We start from the raw sequence: 16,413 nt of genomic DNA on the forward strand, positions 1-16,413 counted from the left end.
GTGTGTGTGTCAGCTTTATTTATATAGCGCTTTTAACAATACAGATTGTGTCTTAAAAGCACTTAACAGTATCAAATTGGAGGATAGAGTGTCAGTAATGTATAATAATAAGACTAAACACTCAGTTTTCAGTTAAAAGCACTTCATTATTGAATTCAGATGTCATTGTCTAGCTCAGTTTAAATAGTATCTGTGAAATCAAATTGACATTATATACACACACACACACATTTAAAGTTTAAAGAGAGCATGTATGCGTGTAACACACACATAAGCAAGTTAACAGTTACCATTGAACATTTTCACCTCATGCTCTAACAAAGGAAGAGAAATTCTATAAAATCGACTTCTTAAAGTCTGTATATGAACCTTGTGATGGACTGACCATCCATGCAGGGAGTTTGCCCAGCTGTGGCTCAAGACGCTGGGTAAAGCCCCAGCTCCTCGCGACCCTAATAAGGACAAAGAGGATTTGAAACAAAAAAACCTCATCTGTTAGTGTTTGGTAAATATCCATATTAGCAGCACAAATTGGCATCAGCTATTTAACGTAATTTTTACGCAAAAGGGACTGAAACAGAAACTCTTTAGTATGTTGAAAAGAAAGACACTCCATTGCAAAGCACTGATTGTTGTTGTTTTAATCAAACACTTTCACGTATCTGGAATACAGTGGCTTTAGTAAACAGACTATTTTTCCATACTGTCATTTTAGGAAATGTAGTGTTACGAACAATGTGAGCAACAGCTTACAATGAAACTCAGGCTACAGGTTAAGATGCTGGAATGTTACGTGGTTCAGATCAGGATCACTGACAGATATTCAGACAGTGAGCTGTGCCGCCTCCTTCACTAAGGACTTCAGGGCACCGATGTCCCCCAGCAGTGAAGATATGCCCATGCAGTACCACTGCTCACCCCTGCCGGCAGTAGAAGCACTGAAGGACTGCAGCTCCACGCCTGCAGCTGCCAAAACCCCTGAGGAACATAGGAGAGCATCAATAAACTTTTTCTGAGCCCTATTTTCTCACACAGACTTTAAAGAGTCATTAGTCACCCTCATGCCATTCCAAACCCATGTGAGACCTTAGACCCAAAACCAATCATAAGGGTCAATTTGTGGCATGAGATAACGAACATCAAAATATTGAGAAAATCGCCTTTAAAGTTGTCCAAATGAAGTTTTTAGCAATGCAAGTTTTGATATATTCAGAAATATCTTAAATGGAACATGATCTTTACTTAATATTCTAATGATTTTTGGCATAAAAAGTAAAATCTATCATTTTGACCCATACAATGTATTTTTGTCTTTTTCTACAAATATACCCGTGCTGCTTAAGACTGGTTTTGTGGTCCAGGGTCACATACGTCTTTCTTTCAAGAAATTTTAAAGAAGCCTTACACTGCTTTAGCCCACATAATGAAAGCACATAGTGACCAAGGGGCAATGACATTGGCTTCAGATGACATGCAATATGTTATGCAAGTATATATGTATAAACTACTTGTATAGTATAGATATTCTTATTTGTGCAGAATGTGAATCAGTCTTTACCGGTTACGGAGAGCAGGAGCTCAGTGGAGTTGGCGGCTTTGAAGAACAGCAGGTGTCCAGTGAGAGGAACAGGCTGTCGAAACACACTTCCATTCAGCTCCAGCAGCACAGGAACCCCGGCCTGCACCGAGCCAACAGCCTTATAGCTCCTGCCGTTCACAGAGACCTCCAGCACACATGCCTCACACTCATTGTCTTTATGATCCATCTGCACCTGGAGGTTTGTGAAATCGGGACAGATTAGAGCAATACCGGGAAAATAATCCACCTAGATGGCGCTTGTGCTTTAACTTAACATGTTAAGTATGAAAAAATATGAAACTCTGGTTTTGTAAAACAGTCTTACTGTAATTCCTGTCTCTGCAGCTAGAGGCAGTGCATTCACCAAGTTAGGGCCTTTCTGAGGACCTTCAGTGAGCAAACCAACTACAGCTGCTGAGCTTAAAAACCCAGTAGACTTCTTCAAGGACTCCCCTATACAGCAAAAAATAAATAAATACATATGACTTTTTTTATTTACATTATATAATAAAATATTATAAAACAGTGTATATTATATATTATACACACACACACACACACACACACACACACATATATATCTTGCCACAAGATGGCATCATTGGAATGATAAACTGTAATGCCATTTGACCAGAACAGGGTTTTAAGTTTATGAAAAGCTAATAATTAAATTGATTGTTAAATTATAAAGACATGGGGCTGTAATTTAGAATTTATAAGCATACTTACAGATATATATATAGATTTCATTCAGATTAAATGTCATATGGGCAGTTCAAATCACAATATATACCAAATAATTGGAGTATAATTTTTGGTGTGCAGCCCTATACATAAATATTTTAAAATGAAAATAATCTTTTTACTTGCATGCCACATGACAGAGAACCATAAACATGCAAATGCATTCTTCTATCATTAAAATATGAATCTAAATTCTCAGCTAAGTAAATATTTTACACCTAAGAGGTTCCCCTAAAACAAATGTTGGGAACCCATGGACTATAGTACCGTTTACCCAAAAATACAAATTCTGTTATCATTTAAATTAATTATGTTCTTAATTTCATCAAGACAAAGTTCTAAAACTTAATTTGGATTAACTTGATTAAAAACATTTTCAAGGCTATTAACAGAATAATTCTCAAAAGAGTAGAACTATTGCAATCCAATAAAATATGTTTGATAGACAACAAGCTCTGATATGTACATATGGGAGGGTTTCCTCCTGAGTAAATATCCAAGTCTTGTGTATCCTGTCCTGCATCATGTGGAAATGACTTCTCCCAGAAGTGTACTGTCGTAACAATAGGATTGATTTCTTTCAGTTAGTGAGTGAATTTTGACAACATATTTGGGTGAATTATTCCACCTACCAAGTGCTGTGACATGGACCTGACTGTAGGCTTCTTTAGAAGCGGTGCAGGCCTTCAACACTCTGCCCATGGACTCTCCCAGCAGGATCCACTGATGAGAGTCAGGAGAGAAAGAACTGACCAACACCTGAGCATTCACCTGAGGATGGAAAAAAGACTTCAAGCTGTGATCTTCCCTTCCGTATTGTGACATACAGCTGAGTGAAACAGATTATTGAAAAAGAAAAGAATGCAGGGAAGGGACTGGGTTTTATATATCGGTTGATCATTGGATGGAGGTGGAGCTGAATGTGATCTTGCAGCCAGACTAAATGACTGGAGAAGAACGGCATGTGTCACCAGAAAGAAATAAGCCCTTTTTCACCTTAAAATCAACTTGTATTTACAAATCTGTGAATTTCCATTCAATGCTGACATTAAACAATTCAATCCAAGTAAAAAATTACAGTTGTGGGTGATTGATGGTTTTTTCTTCTTCAGTTAATATACTTTCTCCTGCCACAATTTAATAGTTTATGTAATCATTTTACGCCATATCAGCATCAAAGGCTATATTCACGGCTAACTCAAGAATAATAAGATTTAAAATAGTCTTAATACTTCAAGCAATGAATTATATACAATAATTCAACAATATTATTTTTACAAACAAAATAAAAAAAATTACACAAATCTTTCAAATTGATATTTGATTTAAAAAAACTATATATATATTTTCCCAAAATAAGTTTTTTAAAAAAAGTTCATTAAAGTACTTTCGGAGTAAAAATATTTCCTAGTCCCCAGGGCCCAGTTTAATAGAGCTGTTCACTGATAACAAGTGTTTTGTCTTTTAAAGGGAGGAGTTTGATAAAGTGCATGTTTTTTGTTTTTTTTGCAGCTTTGATGTGCTGACATTTTTCCTTACATATACATATGTGACCCTGGAGCACAAAACCAGTCTTAAGTCGCTGGGGTATATTTGTAGCAATAGCCAAAAATACACTGTATGGGTCCAAATTATTGATTTTTCTTTTATGCCAAAAATATGCATTGCTAAGAACTTCATTTGGACAACTTTAAAGGCAATTTTCTCAAAATTGATTTTTTTGCACCTTCAGATTCCAGATTTTCAAACAGTTGTATCTCGGCCAAATATTGTCTGATCCTAACAAACCATACATCAATGGAAAGCTCATTTATTCAGATATTTTGAAATCTCAATTTAAAAAATATGACTGGTTTTGTGGTCCAGGGTCACATATAGCTTTACTTTTAAAATTTCCTGACATTTTCAGGTTTTCTCTGACTATAGGAACCTGTTTCTGGAATTTTCTTTAGGTTTTTAGAAAAGCAGTTTTGGATTAAAATCTGTGGCGAAAATCACTTCAAGAGTCTTTGTTTGTCCTAAAAAATAAATGTGCATCATTTACAGCTACTTCTGTATTTGATAATTGTTCAGATTAAACATTTTTATTTTCATTTAACTATTTGACATATGAATAATTTGCTATGAATTTATGTGGTTAAGAAAAAATAATATATCCTCATAAACATACAAAATGTCCCTGAAAAACTTATAAAAAGTCATAAAAAGTCATTTGTGTCACTATAAAACTAAGCGTGACTCACGGCTCCCACTAACGCTTTGCCCGTGGCCATGTCCACAATCTGCAGGGCGATCTCCTTCCCACAGCGAGCCTGTGCTTCTTTAGTGCTGGCTCCCAGATGAGGACAGCTGATCGCATTGGGGTGGTTCACCAGCGCCCGGTTCTTTGGAGGCTCCTGAACTCGCCCAAAAATACATGATCAGTATTATTTTAAATATGTTTGCATGTAATGCCATTTACCAGTGGCAAGAAGCTAAAGCCATTCTCAGTCTAAGTGATCGACAAACTCTGACCTCCACAAACACATCCAGCCCTGCTCCTCCACACTGTCCTGACTCCAGAGCCCGCAGGAGAGCAGCTTCATCGATGATGCCGCCACGGGCACAGTTCACCACCTTCACACCCTTCTTACACTTAGCAAATGAAGTGTCATTAAGGAGACCTATGTAGCACAACACCAAAGGCTTGATTTTACACTGGGGCAATTCAAGCTAAATGAATTCAATTAGAACTGCAACATAGTCTAGTAGTACAATTATTAAACTGCATAATAATAATACATTAATTTTATTATTAATATTATTATATATAAAAAATATTATTGTATATAATCTTTTATTAATTTTATAAATGTTTTATTAATTATAATTTTTAAAACATTATTAAACTTATTTCATTTCAGCCAGTTGTAAAATTGTTTTTTGTCAATATTAATTTGTGTTCCGAAGACGAATGAAGCTTTTACGGGTTTGGAACAACATGATACAATTTTTTTTATGAAGGACGAACGTTTCGGAGGCAGTGTGTAAACGTGATTGACACAACGTGAGCTCGTATTTATTTTTTAACATGAAAATTTCAGACGGGAATTTTGGACTCGGTGTGCAATGACCTTTAGTTTTGGCATATAAGCAGCAGCAATATGAGGCAAAATAATCATGATTTTTTTTTACTGAACTGTGCAGCAAGCTGTAAAACTGTTTTGTTTGTGTGTACCTGTGGTGGAGGGCATGAGTGGAGTGTGGACTGTGATATAATCACACTGTGGCCACAGTTCCTCCAGAGACATCTGCTCCACACCCCAGCTCGCAGTAACCTCTGGAGGGGTGATGGGGTCGTAACCAATGGTCTATCAGGGATGCAATAAATTTTTTTTTATAAAAGTTTAAATTGCATTTGCATTTCAAGTCAGGAGAGGTTTTAGGACACAATGATCTCACCTTCATACCGAAGGACTGCATTCTTGTCGCCACCTCTTTGCCAATTCTTCCAAGCCCCACAATCCCAAGAACTTTTCCATACAGCTCTGCGCCCATGAACTGCAAAATCATTAGCAAAGCACTCAGCCATTTAACACAACTATGCGGAGCAACACATTCAGTGATCACAATCGATTAGTGATGACTGGCTTAACACAGACACAGTATGGCTATGGAATCACAACTCTGACGGTTTCTGCACTATGTACTGTATATTATGCACAAACTTTCAGCATGTGTAGAATATCTGGATGATTTGCCAAAATGTGCAATATACAACATGATGGTGCATGCAATACTCTATCCCATAATGCAAAGCCTTTAACATGCTGTCAACAGCCACACAGAGGACAAAATGTGCACATACCTTTTTCCGATCCCATTTTCCATCCTTCATTGACATGACAGCTTGTGGAATGTGTCTAGGAAATACAGAAAACCTTAATAAATATTTTAAATATTTCATTAGGTATGTAACAGGAATAAATCCAACTTAGATTGGTTATATCAGGTCTTTTTAAATCCTTTTTTTCCCCTCTGAGGTCCACTTATACGTCCAAAACTGAGTTTATTTTACAACCCAATTTTTTTTTTTTAATCATTTTCTACCCTATTTCAGGACCATAGACATCACAGACTTTTGAGTTCTGAAAATTAAAACATTTTATAATACAATTAATTATTTATCTCAAAGCCCTTAAAACAATGAACAGAACTGCTTTATTAATTTTGCCAGTTTACCTTGATAAGCTCATCAAAAGAGCACAGGTGAGCTCAGCTGCACTGATTGTGTTTCCACTCGGAGTGCTAAAATATGAAAAGGAGAAAAAAAAAAAGAATAAACAAAGACACAAAAAACATTTAGGAAAGGAATTCCTGGCTATTCTACTTAAAGGAATAGTTCATTCAAAACTGAAAATGATGAAAATGTCCTCAACCACAGGCCATCCAAGATGCAGATGAGTTTGTTTCTTCAACAAATCCGATCTGGAGAAATGTAGCATTGCATCACTTGCTCACCAATGGATCCTCTGCAGTGAATGGGTGCCGTCAGAATGAGAGTCCAAACAGCTGATAAAAACCTCACAAGTAATCCACACCAATCCAGTCCATCAACTGTTGTCTTGGGAAGTGAAAAGCTGTTTGTTTGATCGGCTTCTGGTCCCCATTGACTTCCATAGTACTTTTTTTCCATATTATAGAAGTCAATGGGGACCAGCAACTATTTGGTTACAGGTTTAAAATAACTTGAGAGGGAGTAAATGATGACGGATTATTCATGAACTATTCCTTTATGATGGATTTGTTTCTTACAAACACACAGCTTTTTGCTTTTCAATTGTCAACGCAATTGGTAATAATAGTATGACATTTCCTAATCAATCCCCAACTAATCAAACAAGACAATCAGAAAAAATAGAAATGGATTTTCACGATCTTTTAGACCAGAGGCTGCGACGTTACCAGAGTAAGGAGGATAAGAAGAGACAAAAAGAGGAACGACGCAAGAGGGCCAAAGGCAGAGCTGGAAAATCAAAAGATCTGTGTTAAACTAAAAGAGAAAACAAGAATCATGAAGAATATGAGAGAAATTATTAATTTGAGTGGGTTTTCTACTGAATTGTAAATGTTAACAAATGAGGTAATGGAACTTCAAACTCTTGTTACAGAAATATAAATGTCAAGATGTTATGTTTTCATTATGTGCTGTATATGGAGAGCACGAATATGAATTGCTGTGAAGTTATTACTAATATGTTTATGAAGCTTGCTTTGCAAAGAAATGGTTGATGTCAAGGAGATGCATTTGTTAAATACACTTGCAGAATGGACCTTCTAGTCAAAACAAAGTCATGAGGTGTTATTCATATTTGCTATATATGAAGTGTATGGTTTTGACACCTATATTTACGAATATATATGTGTGAAATGAGGTGTTACAATTTTCCATAGTTTAAAATAATAATAGGCATGCTTGCGATCTAAGAAATGGGGAAGTTGTTATTTTGTATTTGAACTGTTAACCCTGACATGAGTAATATCTGGGTGAAGGGTCACAGTCTCTGCCAGCTCGTGGAGCTGAAACCAACCCAGACAGCGACACGTGCAAGAAGAACGCAGGTGGATGGAAGACTATAAAGGGCTGAAGACAGAGATGGACAGGGCCGGAAAATTGCGTGGTGAAGACTTCTCGTTTGTTATTTTTGATATTTGCTTATGAGTTACTGTATTTTTTTAATAAAACGAAACCATTGTATTGGTGATTCGTTAAACTTTTAAATCAGTCTCTGAGTAATTAATTCTTAAATAACTCATTATCAGAACCTAAATAAATCCTTACTTCGAGTTTCAAGTGGTCACGGACACCGGGAACAGAGGGTTACATCTAATATCCATTCATCGGAGAGGTGCGTATAGAACGGTCTATTATGAGCCTATTATGATAAATATGGATATGATTAGTGGGTTTTAATTCCCTGTACCGGTATATAAACATTACACAATGTTAACTGATGGACTGGAACGGTGTGGATCACTTTTGGTTTATTGTGATGTTTTTATCAGCTGTTTGGACTCTCATTCTGACGGCACCCATTCACTGCTGAGGATCCATTGGTGAAGAAGTGATGTAATGCTACATTTCTCCAAATCTGTTCCCATGAAGAAATAAGGTCATCTACATCTCAGATGTTGCCTGAGGGCAAGTTCCTTTCCACCAAATACTAATTTTTGGGTGAACTATTCCTTTAACATCTAAGATTTTAGCATGATAGGCAATAAATGTTGGCAACTTCCTTTAGATTAAGAAAAGAATTAAGAAGAGTGCACGACTAGAGCAACCTGCTTTAGCACTGAAAACAAACAGAATTGAGGTCAGAGCAAGACTCAACATGCTTCATTACTTCATGACAATAATGCCTCTCTTAGTCGCTGCATCCACATCCACGTTGTCAACTCCAGTTCCGGCCCGTCCAATGATCTTCAAGTTACTGCCAGCATTGATGATATCAGAAGTAACTTTGGTTGCTGATCGGACGACTAAACCATCATAATTCTTGGGAGAAAAAAAAATTAAGAAAATATTTGAGACATGTTAACAAAATTGGCATGCTATTTCCTAAGCTGAACAACACGTGGCATGACAATAGTGACAAGTCAACATGCATTCATCTTTTTACTTAATGCACGTGCCTTCCTGATAAAGAAAAATGATATGCATTTTATTTACATCATATCCAAGCAAATACCTAATAATTAAAACACACACAAAATCACATGCACAGAGCCAAACACATGTGCATTATACACAATGCACTGGAAAAACATACTTCGAATATATAAACTGATGGTTTACTTGGTGTCTGATAAAATCATTAGTTAGGAAACGATTCATATGGTGCAGATACAGGCTGCTGTTGCATCAGACTCGAGGAGGAGGGGTGACAGTCACACACACAATCTTCAGCACATTCACATGCTAATATCTCATCACACACACCGAGTTGATGTTACTGCTGCTGCTTTGGAGGACGCCAAATCAAGGCACTTGATATTCCGGAGAAGTTGCTGCTGAACTTGAGAGTCAATCAGTTGAAGAATCACTCACTTACCTGAATCTCTGCAATCAACTCTTCTTTAGTCATCTGCTGCTTCTCCGTCACTTCAATGCCGTTCTCCTGCAGAATCGTTTTGCAGCATGGATCGACGCTTTCACTGATTAAAACGCGTTTGACTGATACCGGAGCCATTCTTGTTGATTGTAACTCGACTCTCCTCCTCAAATGAATGATGTTCCGTCCGTGGCGCATAAACTCCGCCCTTCACGCGCCTCCCTAAAAAAGTTCCTCTTACCATAGTAATCTTGGCAGTTGTGAAAACACGACTCATGGATGCCCAAACCTGCAAAAATAACTAAATAAATAAAGGAATATATTTATGCAATGTAATTAAACGTATTTTAATTAATTACTAAATTAATTTTGGTATTACTTTTTTCAACTTTTTTATTCTTGCATGCATGCATGTATATATTTATTTATTTGTGTTCAGTTATTTATGTTATTGTATGTTTTCACATTTATTTATACAGTTATTTGTTTTAACTTTACTTATATTTATTTATTTATTTATATTTAATTTCTGCAGGTTTGAGTCTCTATACCATGATACTTTATTATATGAATAATCTATTTACTTGAGATTAAAGTGATTAGAGGATGAAAAGAAGGTTATAACAGGTCAGTTGGACTAATTCTTCACACAAGCTCATGCATCTGACCAATTACATGAGCACATGACAGAGGTCTAAATAATTAAAAACGTTCAAAATAAACCTACCCTTATATTTACTGGAATAAAACATGTGACAACTAGTCATGCATAAACTAGGCAATACATAAAAACGTGTATATATATATATGCATTCACTTTATTTTTAATTAAATTGTGTAATGGATAACTTCCATATTTTATTATTTCACTCCATTTTTATTATTTTTGTTTAAGTCTGATTAAGTATGGCTGTATCTTGTGCCTGTTTGGGTGGGTGTTTTTTGTTTTGTTTTGTTTTGTTTTTTTGTATTTTCTTTTGTTTGGTTTGGTCATGGACAGTATACTTTTTGTATACAGTTTGTGGGATTTTGTTTAGTTTTGTGTTTTCAGAATAAATAAATAAAATAAAAATTAAATAAAGTAAAAAAAAATCAGAATCAACTGCTATTGCAGTTCAGTTCTATTCAGTTTATTTTCTAGATTTTTTTGTATTAAACGTTATGAAGGTTAAATAATATCTTTAAATCCTCACAAAGCACCAAACCTGTTTTGCTTTTTTGTTGTTTGCAAGTCTGAGGGATTAAATAACACAGTTAAATTCTACAGAAAAACTGGAAAGGAGACATTTTTGCTAGTCAATACAGAATTTTGCATACAAAATAATAATAATAATAACATCATATTCTAGAGAGTAAATGCTTTGTGTTTTCAAAATAATAAACATATTTGAGGACAAAACTAGTTTATTTTCCATATTTAAATAAGGACGCAGTTACAATACAAACATATAAAATAATATTAATAATAAAAAATAATAATTATGGAAATTACTAGACAGAGGTATATATTAAACAAAGCACATTACATTCAAATGAGAAGGTTTAACAACTTACAAATTTTAATTGTTTTTAAAGTCTACTTGAGAAAGCTTACAAGAGTTAGAAATAGCCCCAAAGTAATGCTGTATTTTGGAAAGTTTATTTTCAGCTTGCGGGCTCTTTAAGGCTTCGCATGACGTCACCTACTTCCCTTGCAGGGTTGCTGGGCAACAGTGTAACAAAAGTTCAAATGGTTGCCGAGCAACACAGTGCAAAGAGACCGAGCATGTTACCAACGCTAGCCAAGTTTGCCGATGTATGAAGGAATAAACATATATAAACACCTCAGTGTATGTCAAGATCAACGAATAAAAAAGCAGTTAAAATGTCAACAGCCTCGATAACAACAGGTGTCGTTCAGTACGGGCGGAGGAAAGGCTCGAGCCAACAAGGTGAGAATGACTGAGTTTACTAGCAGGATAGCTAGAATTATAATAAATACACTTTATAATCACTTGGAAATATGTGGTCAAATGCACACAGCTGTGAGTCCGGATGTGGAGAAAACCGAAGCGGATCTTCGTCAAACGGTAGTTTTGTCCAAATCGGAGTGGCAGCGCCTGCAGCACAGTGTGAACGGAATCAATCAACACAACAGGAGTGAGACTGCAGAGGCGCTGCGCATGCGCTCTAAAGAGCTCGTCAAACACTGGACCAACACCATCGCTGTGAGGACATTCTGGACTTGTACCTCTCTTAGTAGACATAATGAGCAATATTTGCCTGAAAAACCCACAATTTACGCTAAATATAATATGCGTAAACATTGTCATTTTTAATTACTTAAACACTATATAATGCCTATTTTCATTTGGTCTATGCCTCGATGTTAAAATGTTCAATAAGTTGATTGTAATGTGAATTCTGTCTTTATGTAATATTTTTGGGTTTTCTTAATAAAAAATTAAAAAGTAATAATAATAATAATTAATATATATGCTTGAGCTAATGCATTTGACTTTTACAAAATGTCTTCCATGGAGAAAAACAGATCAATTTTTTTCCCCCTTACAGGGACAGCGACAAAAAAAGCTAGAGGCGAAAAAAATTCGAGAGGCGATTGAAGAAGAGGAGCGGAAACAAATTGACATAGATGAAGCAAAATACCAGGCCAAGATACGAAAGGAGGCCATTGAAAAAGCAAAAACCCAGCAGTACTACCAGACCGACAGAGTGAAAGGCTTCCATGTCTGTGCCTCTCATTATTTGAGCACAATTTTCTGTTGTGAAATGTTACTAGAAACTATTTTTTTGTTTTTTTATAGAGTGCTCTGTTGCTGGCGGAGGTTCTGAAGGAAAGAGAAGCTCAGATCGAACTAAAACGCATGAAGCAAAATGCCAGCAAGGACATAGACAGGGAAATCTTAGCCGAAATGGCTTGCAGAGAAGATCAGGCCCTCCAGCAGGAGCAGCAGAAAGCCCTGCAGAGGAAACAAGACCAGCTGGCCGCTGCTGAGAGCGTGAAACAACAGTAAGGAGACATTAAAGTGCTTCAGTGCATGGGCAACAATGATGTAGGTATTGCAAAAGGACCTGATGTTTCCTGCTATATTAGGATAAATGATCGTGAATTGAAGAAGGAGCAGGAGAGGCAGGAGGTCAAAAGTGCTGCTGAAGAAATTGAGCGACTCAGAGATCTTCATCTGTGGGAACAGTCCATGAATGAGCGCAAGAAACAGGAAGAGAAGAGAAGCGCGATGAAGGCTCATCAGGTGAGGCGGTTGTTGAACAATGTTTACAGATAGAGTCAATCAGATGCTGTTTTGAAATCCATTCTTCTGTCTTCCATCAGGACTATTTGACCAATAGAGAGCTGATGAAAGCAGCAGAGGCTCAGAGGCAGGAGGAAGAGGAGGAGAGACGGAAGCAGCTCGCCAAACATAAAGAAAAGGTCATGAAAATGAGGAAAGAGAAGCAAGAGGAAATATTTAGGTACTGTAAATTACATGCTAACACTGTGTAAATGTGTCTAGTGGGTATAAATGCCAGGATTCCCACTAGTGCCAGAAAATATTCTTTTTTTTTACATTTATAAAGGCATTTTTTCCAAACATATAAAACACAGCATGCCGACTATTTAATGGTAAACACTTCCAACCCATACCAAACTTGATATATTACATGAAAGGCTAGATAACAGCATTTTAAATATTTGATTATGAGCTTTCCGTGTTATTTAAGGATTAATATATAATTATTAATAATATAATGTAAAATATATAATATACAATTATTTTCATTTTAGTTAAAATTTTTGAAATTTAGTTGTGTTGTCATGTTATTAGTAGATTTTTAGTAGATTAGTAGGTTTTATTAATTTTATTTTTGTTTTAGTTATTTTAGAACTTCAAGCTAAATGAGAAGGTTGAAAAATATTTTTATATTTTATTTTATTTCAGTCAATATTTATTTCAAATTTATAGATAAAATTTTTCCTTTTTTATTTAACTATAATAAACCTGTTTAGCTTTCATTTTCCCCCAGTACTTTAGTACTTCTACTGCAACTTATTTTATTTCAACATTTCTATTTTTAAGTTGTTTAAGCTTACATTTTCGTCTTCAGTTGGCCTGTTAAGACTCTTTATGGGAACATTTATGCATATATCATATATACTGTGTATAGTATCATATACTAATAAATTCAAAAGGCTGTAACCTGACATACAACATATTTTACAACATACTTGGTTAAGAAAAAGTCATGAAAATTCAATGTGTGGGTGAAGTGTGGGAACCCTGGCAAGAAAGAATAATTTTCTTCACTGCTTGCTTTGTCTCAGCACTGGGCTTGTATTTGCATTCCTTTTTGCTTTAGAGAGCTCCAGAGACACAGAGAGACTATTATACAGAAGTTAGCAGTACAGAAGCAGCAACAGATCAGCAATGAGGAAGAGATCATCGCGAAAGCAGTTACTGAACGTGAGGCCAAACAGGCCCGAGAACAGCGTGAGAAAGAAGAAAAACATGCAGCCTTGTTGAAATCCATCGCTGCACACAGAGAGTCCGTGGTAAATAAACTCTTCTTAATGTATAACTTATAATGTCCTAACTATTCAAAGCTTTGTCTAGTAATGAATGCATGATTATTTAGACTTTTATTTGATTAAACTAAGGCAACTAGTGACAAGAGGCCATGTATTACAGTGATTTTACCACAGTAATGTTGCATTTATAACCATCAAAGTGTTCATGTATATAATTTGAAATGCATGCAATAAAATAAACTTTTTTTAACCCTATATTAGAGGAAAGAACAGAAACGAAAGGCAGAAGAGGAGAAACAGAAAGCCCTGGAGATGCTGAATGCAAAGAAGGAAGCAGCTAAAATCTTCATTGAAAAACAAGAACTTAAAGCTCAAAAAGCTAGAGAAGAAGGCAAAACACTACAGGACATCTATATGCAAGAAATGGTGGGTATAGCTCTTAAAGGAACACTCACTGGTCTTGACAAAAATGAAAAGTAACACCCTCACATTTAAGATGTAGATGAGTTTGTTTCTTCATCAGAACAGATTTGGAGAAATGCAGCATTACATCACTTGCTCACCAATGGTTCCTCTGCAGTGAATGGGTGCCGTCAGAATGAAAGTTCAAACAGCTGATAAAAACCTCACAATAATCCACAAGCAATCCACACCACTCCAGACCAACAAATAACATCTGGTGAAGTGAAAAGCTGTGTATTTGTAAGAAACAAATCCATCATTAAGGTGTTTTAGCTTCAAATCATTGCTTCCGGCTAAATACGAGTCCTCTAATGTTGCTTTCTTTATTGAAAAAGCCATTTAGTCTGAATCAGGAGAGAAATATGCGCAGATCAAGCACCATTTACAAGCAAAAACAGTTCTGAACAAATATGTTGTGGATTTTGATGTGAGAGGACAACAGAAAATGTACTTTTTCACTGGAGGAAGCGTTATTATAGACATTAAAGTTAAAAAACACCTTAATGATGGATTCGTTTCTTACAAACACACAGCTTTTTGATAAGCAAGATGATAATTGATGGACTGGAGTGGTGTGGATTACTTGTGGATTATTGTAATGTTTTTATTAGCTGTTTGGACTCTCATTCTGACGGCACCCATTCACTGCAGAGGATCCATTGGTGAGCAAGTGATATAAAGCTAAATTTCTTCAAATTAAAAACAAGCTTCTCTACATCTTGAATGGCCTGAGGGTGAGTAATTTTTCAGCAAATTTCTATCTTTGGGTGAACTATTCCTTTAGTGTGTTTAATGCTATGCATTTAACTATGATGTCTTTCAAATGCAACATTGGTTTTTGTGAAGGCTGAGAAACGTGCAAGGCATCACCGTACAAAAAAAGAAGAGATGGACTTTGCTGCGAGGAACACTGCTCTCATCGTTGAGGAGGAAAACCAGTTTCAGAAATACACCAAACAGGTCATCGAAACAGCCAGGAAGTCAGAGAGAAACACCTTCCCGCTACTGAAGGCTGCCAGAGAAGGCATCGGAGGGGGTCTGGGGCCCGTGTTTGGTGGAATTAGACCAAGTTATCTAGTTCATGATGAGTCGGGTGTTGAGATGCCCACTTATGTGAGCGGCACCACTCAAAACATAAAAGAGCTGAACGAGACCCCTGACTTCCAACAGTCCAAGAAAAGACTAGGATTCAACTTGTAAAACTTCACAACATCTGCTGTTATAATGACTCGCTCGTACTCTTGCAATAATAAAGATCTTACGCAAAAGAAACTGTAATTGCTGTGTTTTTATTACAATATTGCTTTTTAACCCCAAATCAAAGTTCTTGCTGCACAATTTAGATGTTTTTATTTAGAAATATTCTGATGTATGAAAAAAAACTTGGTTATAAAAAAGTATTATTCCTGGAAACTTAGTAATAGTCAAAACAAGCTAAATTTAAAGTATGATTTGCTTTGGGATGCCTGTATACAAATATTTAAATATAAATACATTATAACTAATAATTATTTTCCTATTACCTGAAAGGTGTTAAAACAATCTTTTCACTTTTTTTACATTATACAAGAAAAACGCAGAAAATGACCAAAATAGGCATTATTCCTACAATAAAACAACATTATTAATATGATGGCAACATTGTTAACAGCTATACCCTCAATCCTGGATACATTTTGTTTTGTATTTTCCCCCTTTTTAACAGCAACTATATATATGTAACATGTTTTTGAGCATCTTCAAAAGTAGCCACCCTTTGCCTAGATTACAGCTCTGTAATTAACATATTTGAAATCATGAAATAAATATATTGTATTTCCAAAATAGTCAGCCAAAAATACGATTAAATGTTTTTAAAAATGCAATCAAATAAAAATATTTTTATTAATTAATTGCAATATGAATATAATGATATATTCTTATAATGATAATGATTTGCATATGCTATTATTTATTAATATATTTCTATCTATTTAATATATTATTAACATATTAATAAATAATATTAACAT

The 16,413-nt window shown here is 35.6% G+C and overlaps 2 protein-coding genes across 2 annotated transcripts; one reads left to right on the forward strand and one right to left on the reverse strand.

Moving 5' to 3' along the window:
* Positions 1 to 129: 129 nt before the first annotated feature.
* On the reverse strand, positions 130 to 9,715 carry LOC306876533 (D-3-phosphoglycerate dehydrogenase-like). Its single transcript, XM_079427805.1, has 12 exons — positions 9,415 to 9,715; positions 8,707 to 8,858; positions 6,545 to 6,610; positions 6,171 to 6,225; positions 5,765 to 5,863; positions 5,541 to 5,673; positions 4,838 to 4,986; positions 4,567 to 4,719; positions 2,956 to 3,094; positions 1,905 to 2,032; positions 1,559 to 1,772; positions 130 to 978 (listed from the first exon to the last, which is right to left on the reverse strand). The coding sequence occupies exons 1-12, from the start codon at positions 9,610 to 9,612 to the stop codon at positions 824 to 826; spliced, it is 1,641 nt and encodes a 546-aa protein (XP_079283931.1). The 5' UTR covers positions 9,613 to 9,715; the 3' UTR covers positions 130 to 823.
* A 1,396-nt stretch (positions 9,716 to 11,111) lies between these two features.
* Positions 11,112 to 15,665, forward strand: cfap210 (cilia and flagella associated protein 210). The gene is made up of 9 exons (XM_079427804.1): positions 11,112 to 11,345; positions 11,437 to 11,621; positions 11,968 to 12,141; positions 12,219 to 12,424; positions 12,509 to 12,665; positions 12,746 to 12,885; positions 13,771 to 13,963; positions 14,201 to 14,365; positions 15,248 to 15,665. The coding sequence occupies exons 1-9, from the start codon at positions 11,246 to 11,248 to the stop codon at positions 15,599 to 15,601; spliced, it is 1,674 nt and encodes a 557-aa protein (XP_079283930.1). The 5' UTR covers positions 11,112 to 11,245; the 3' UTR covers positions 15,602 to 15,665.
* Positions 15,666 to 16,413: the final 748 nt, after the last annotated feature.

Source organism: Barbus barbus, assembly GCF_936440315.1.
Source record: "Barbus barbus genome assembly, chromosome: 10".
NCBI classification, from domain to species: domain Eukaryota; kingdom Metazoa; phylum Chordata; class Actinopteri; order Cypriniformes; family Cyprinidae; genus Barbus; species Barbus barbus.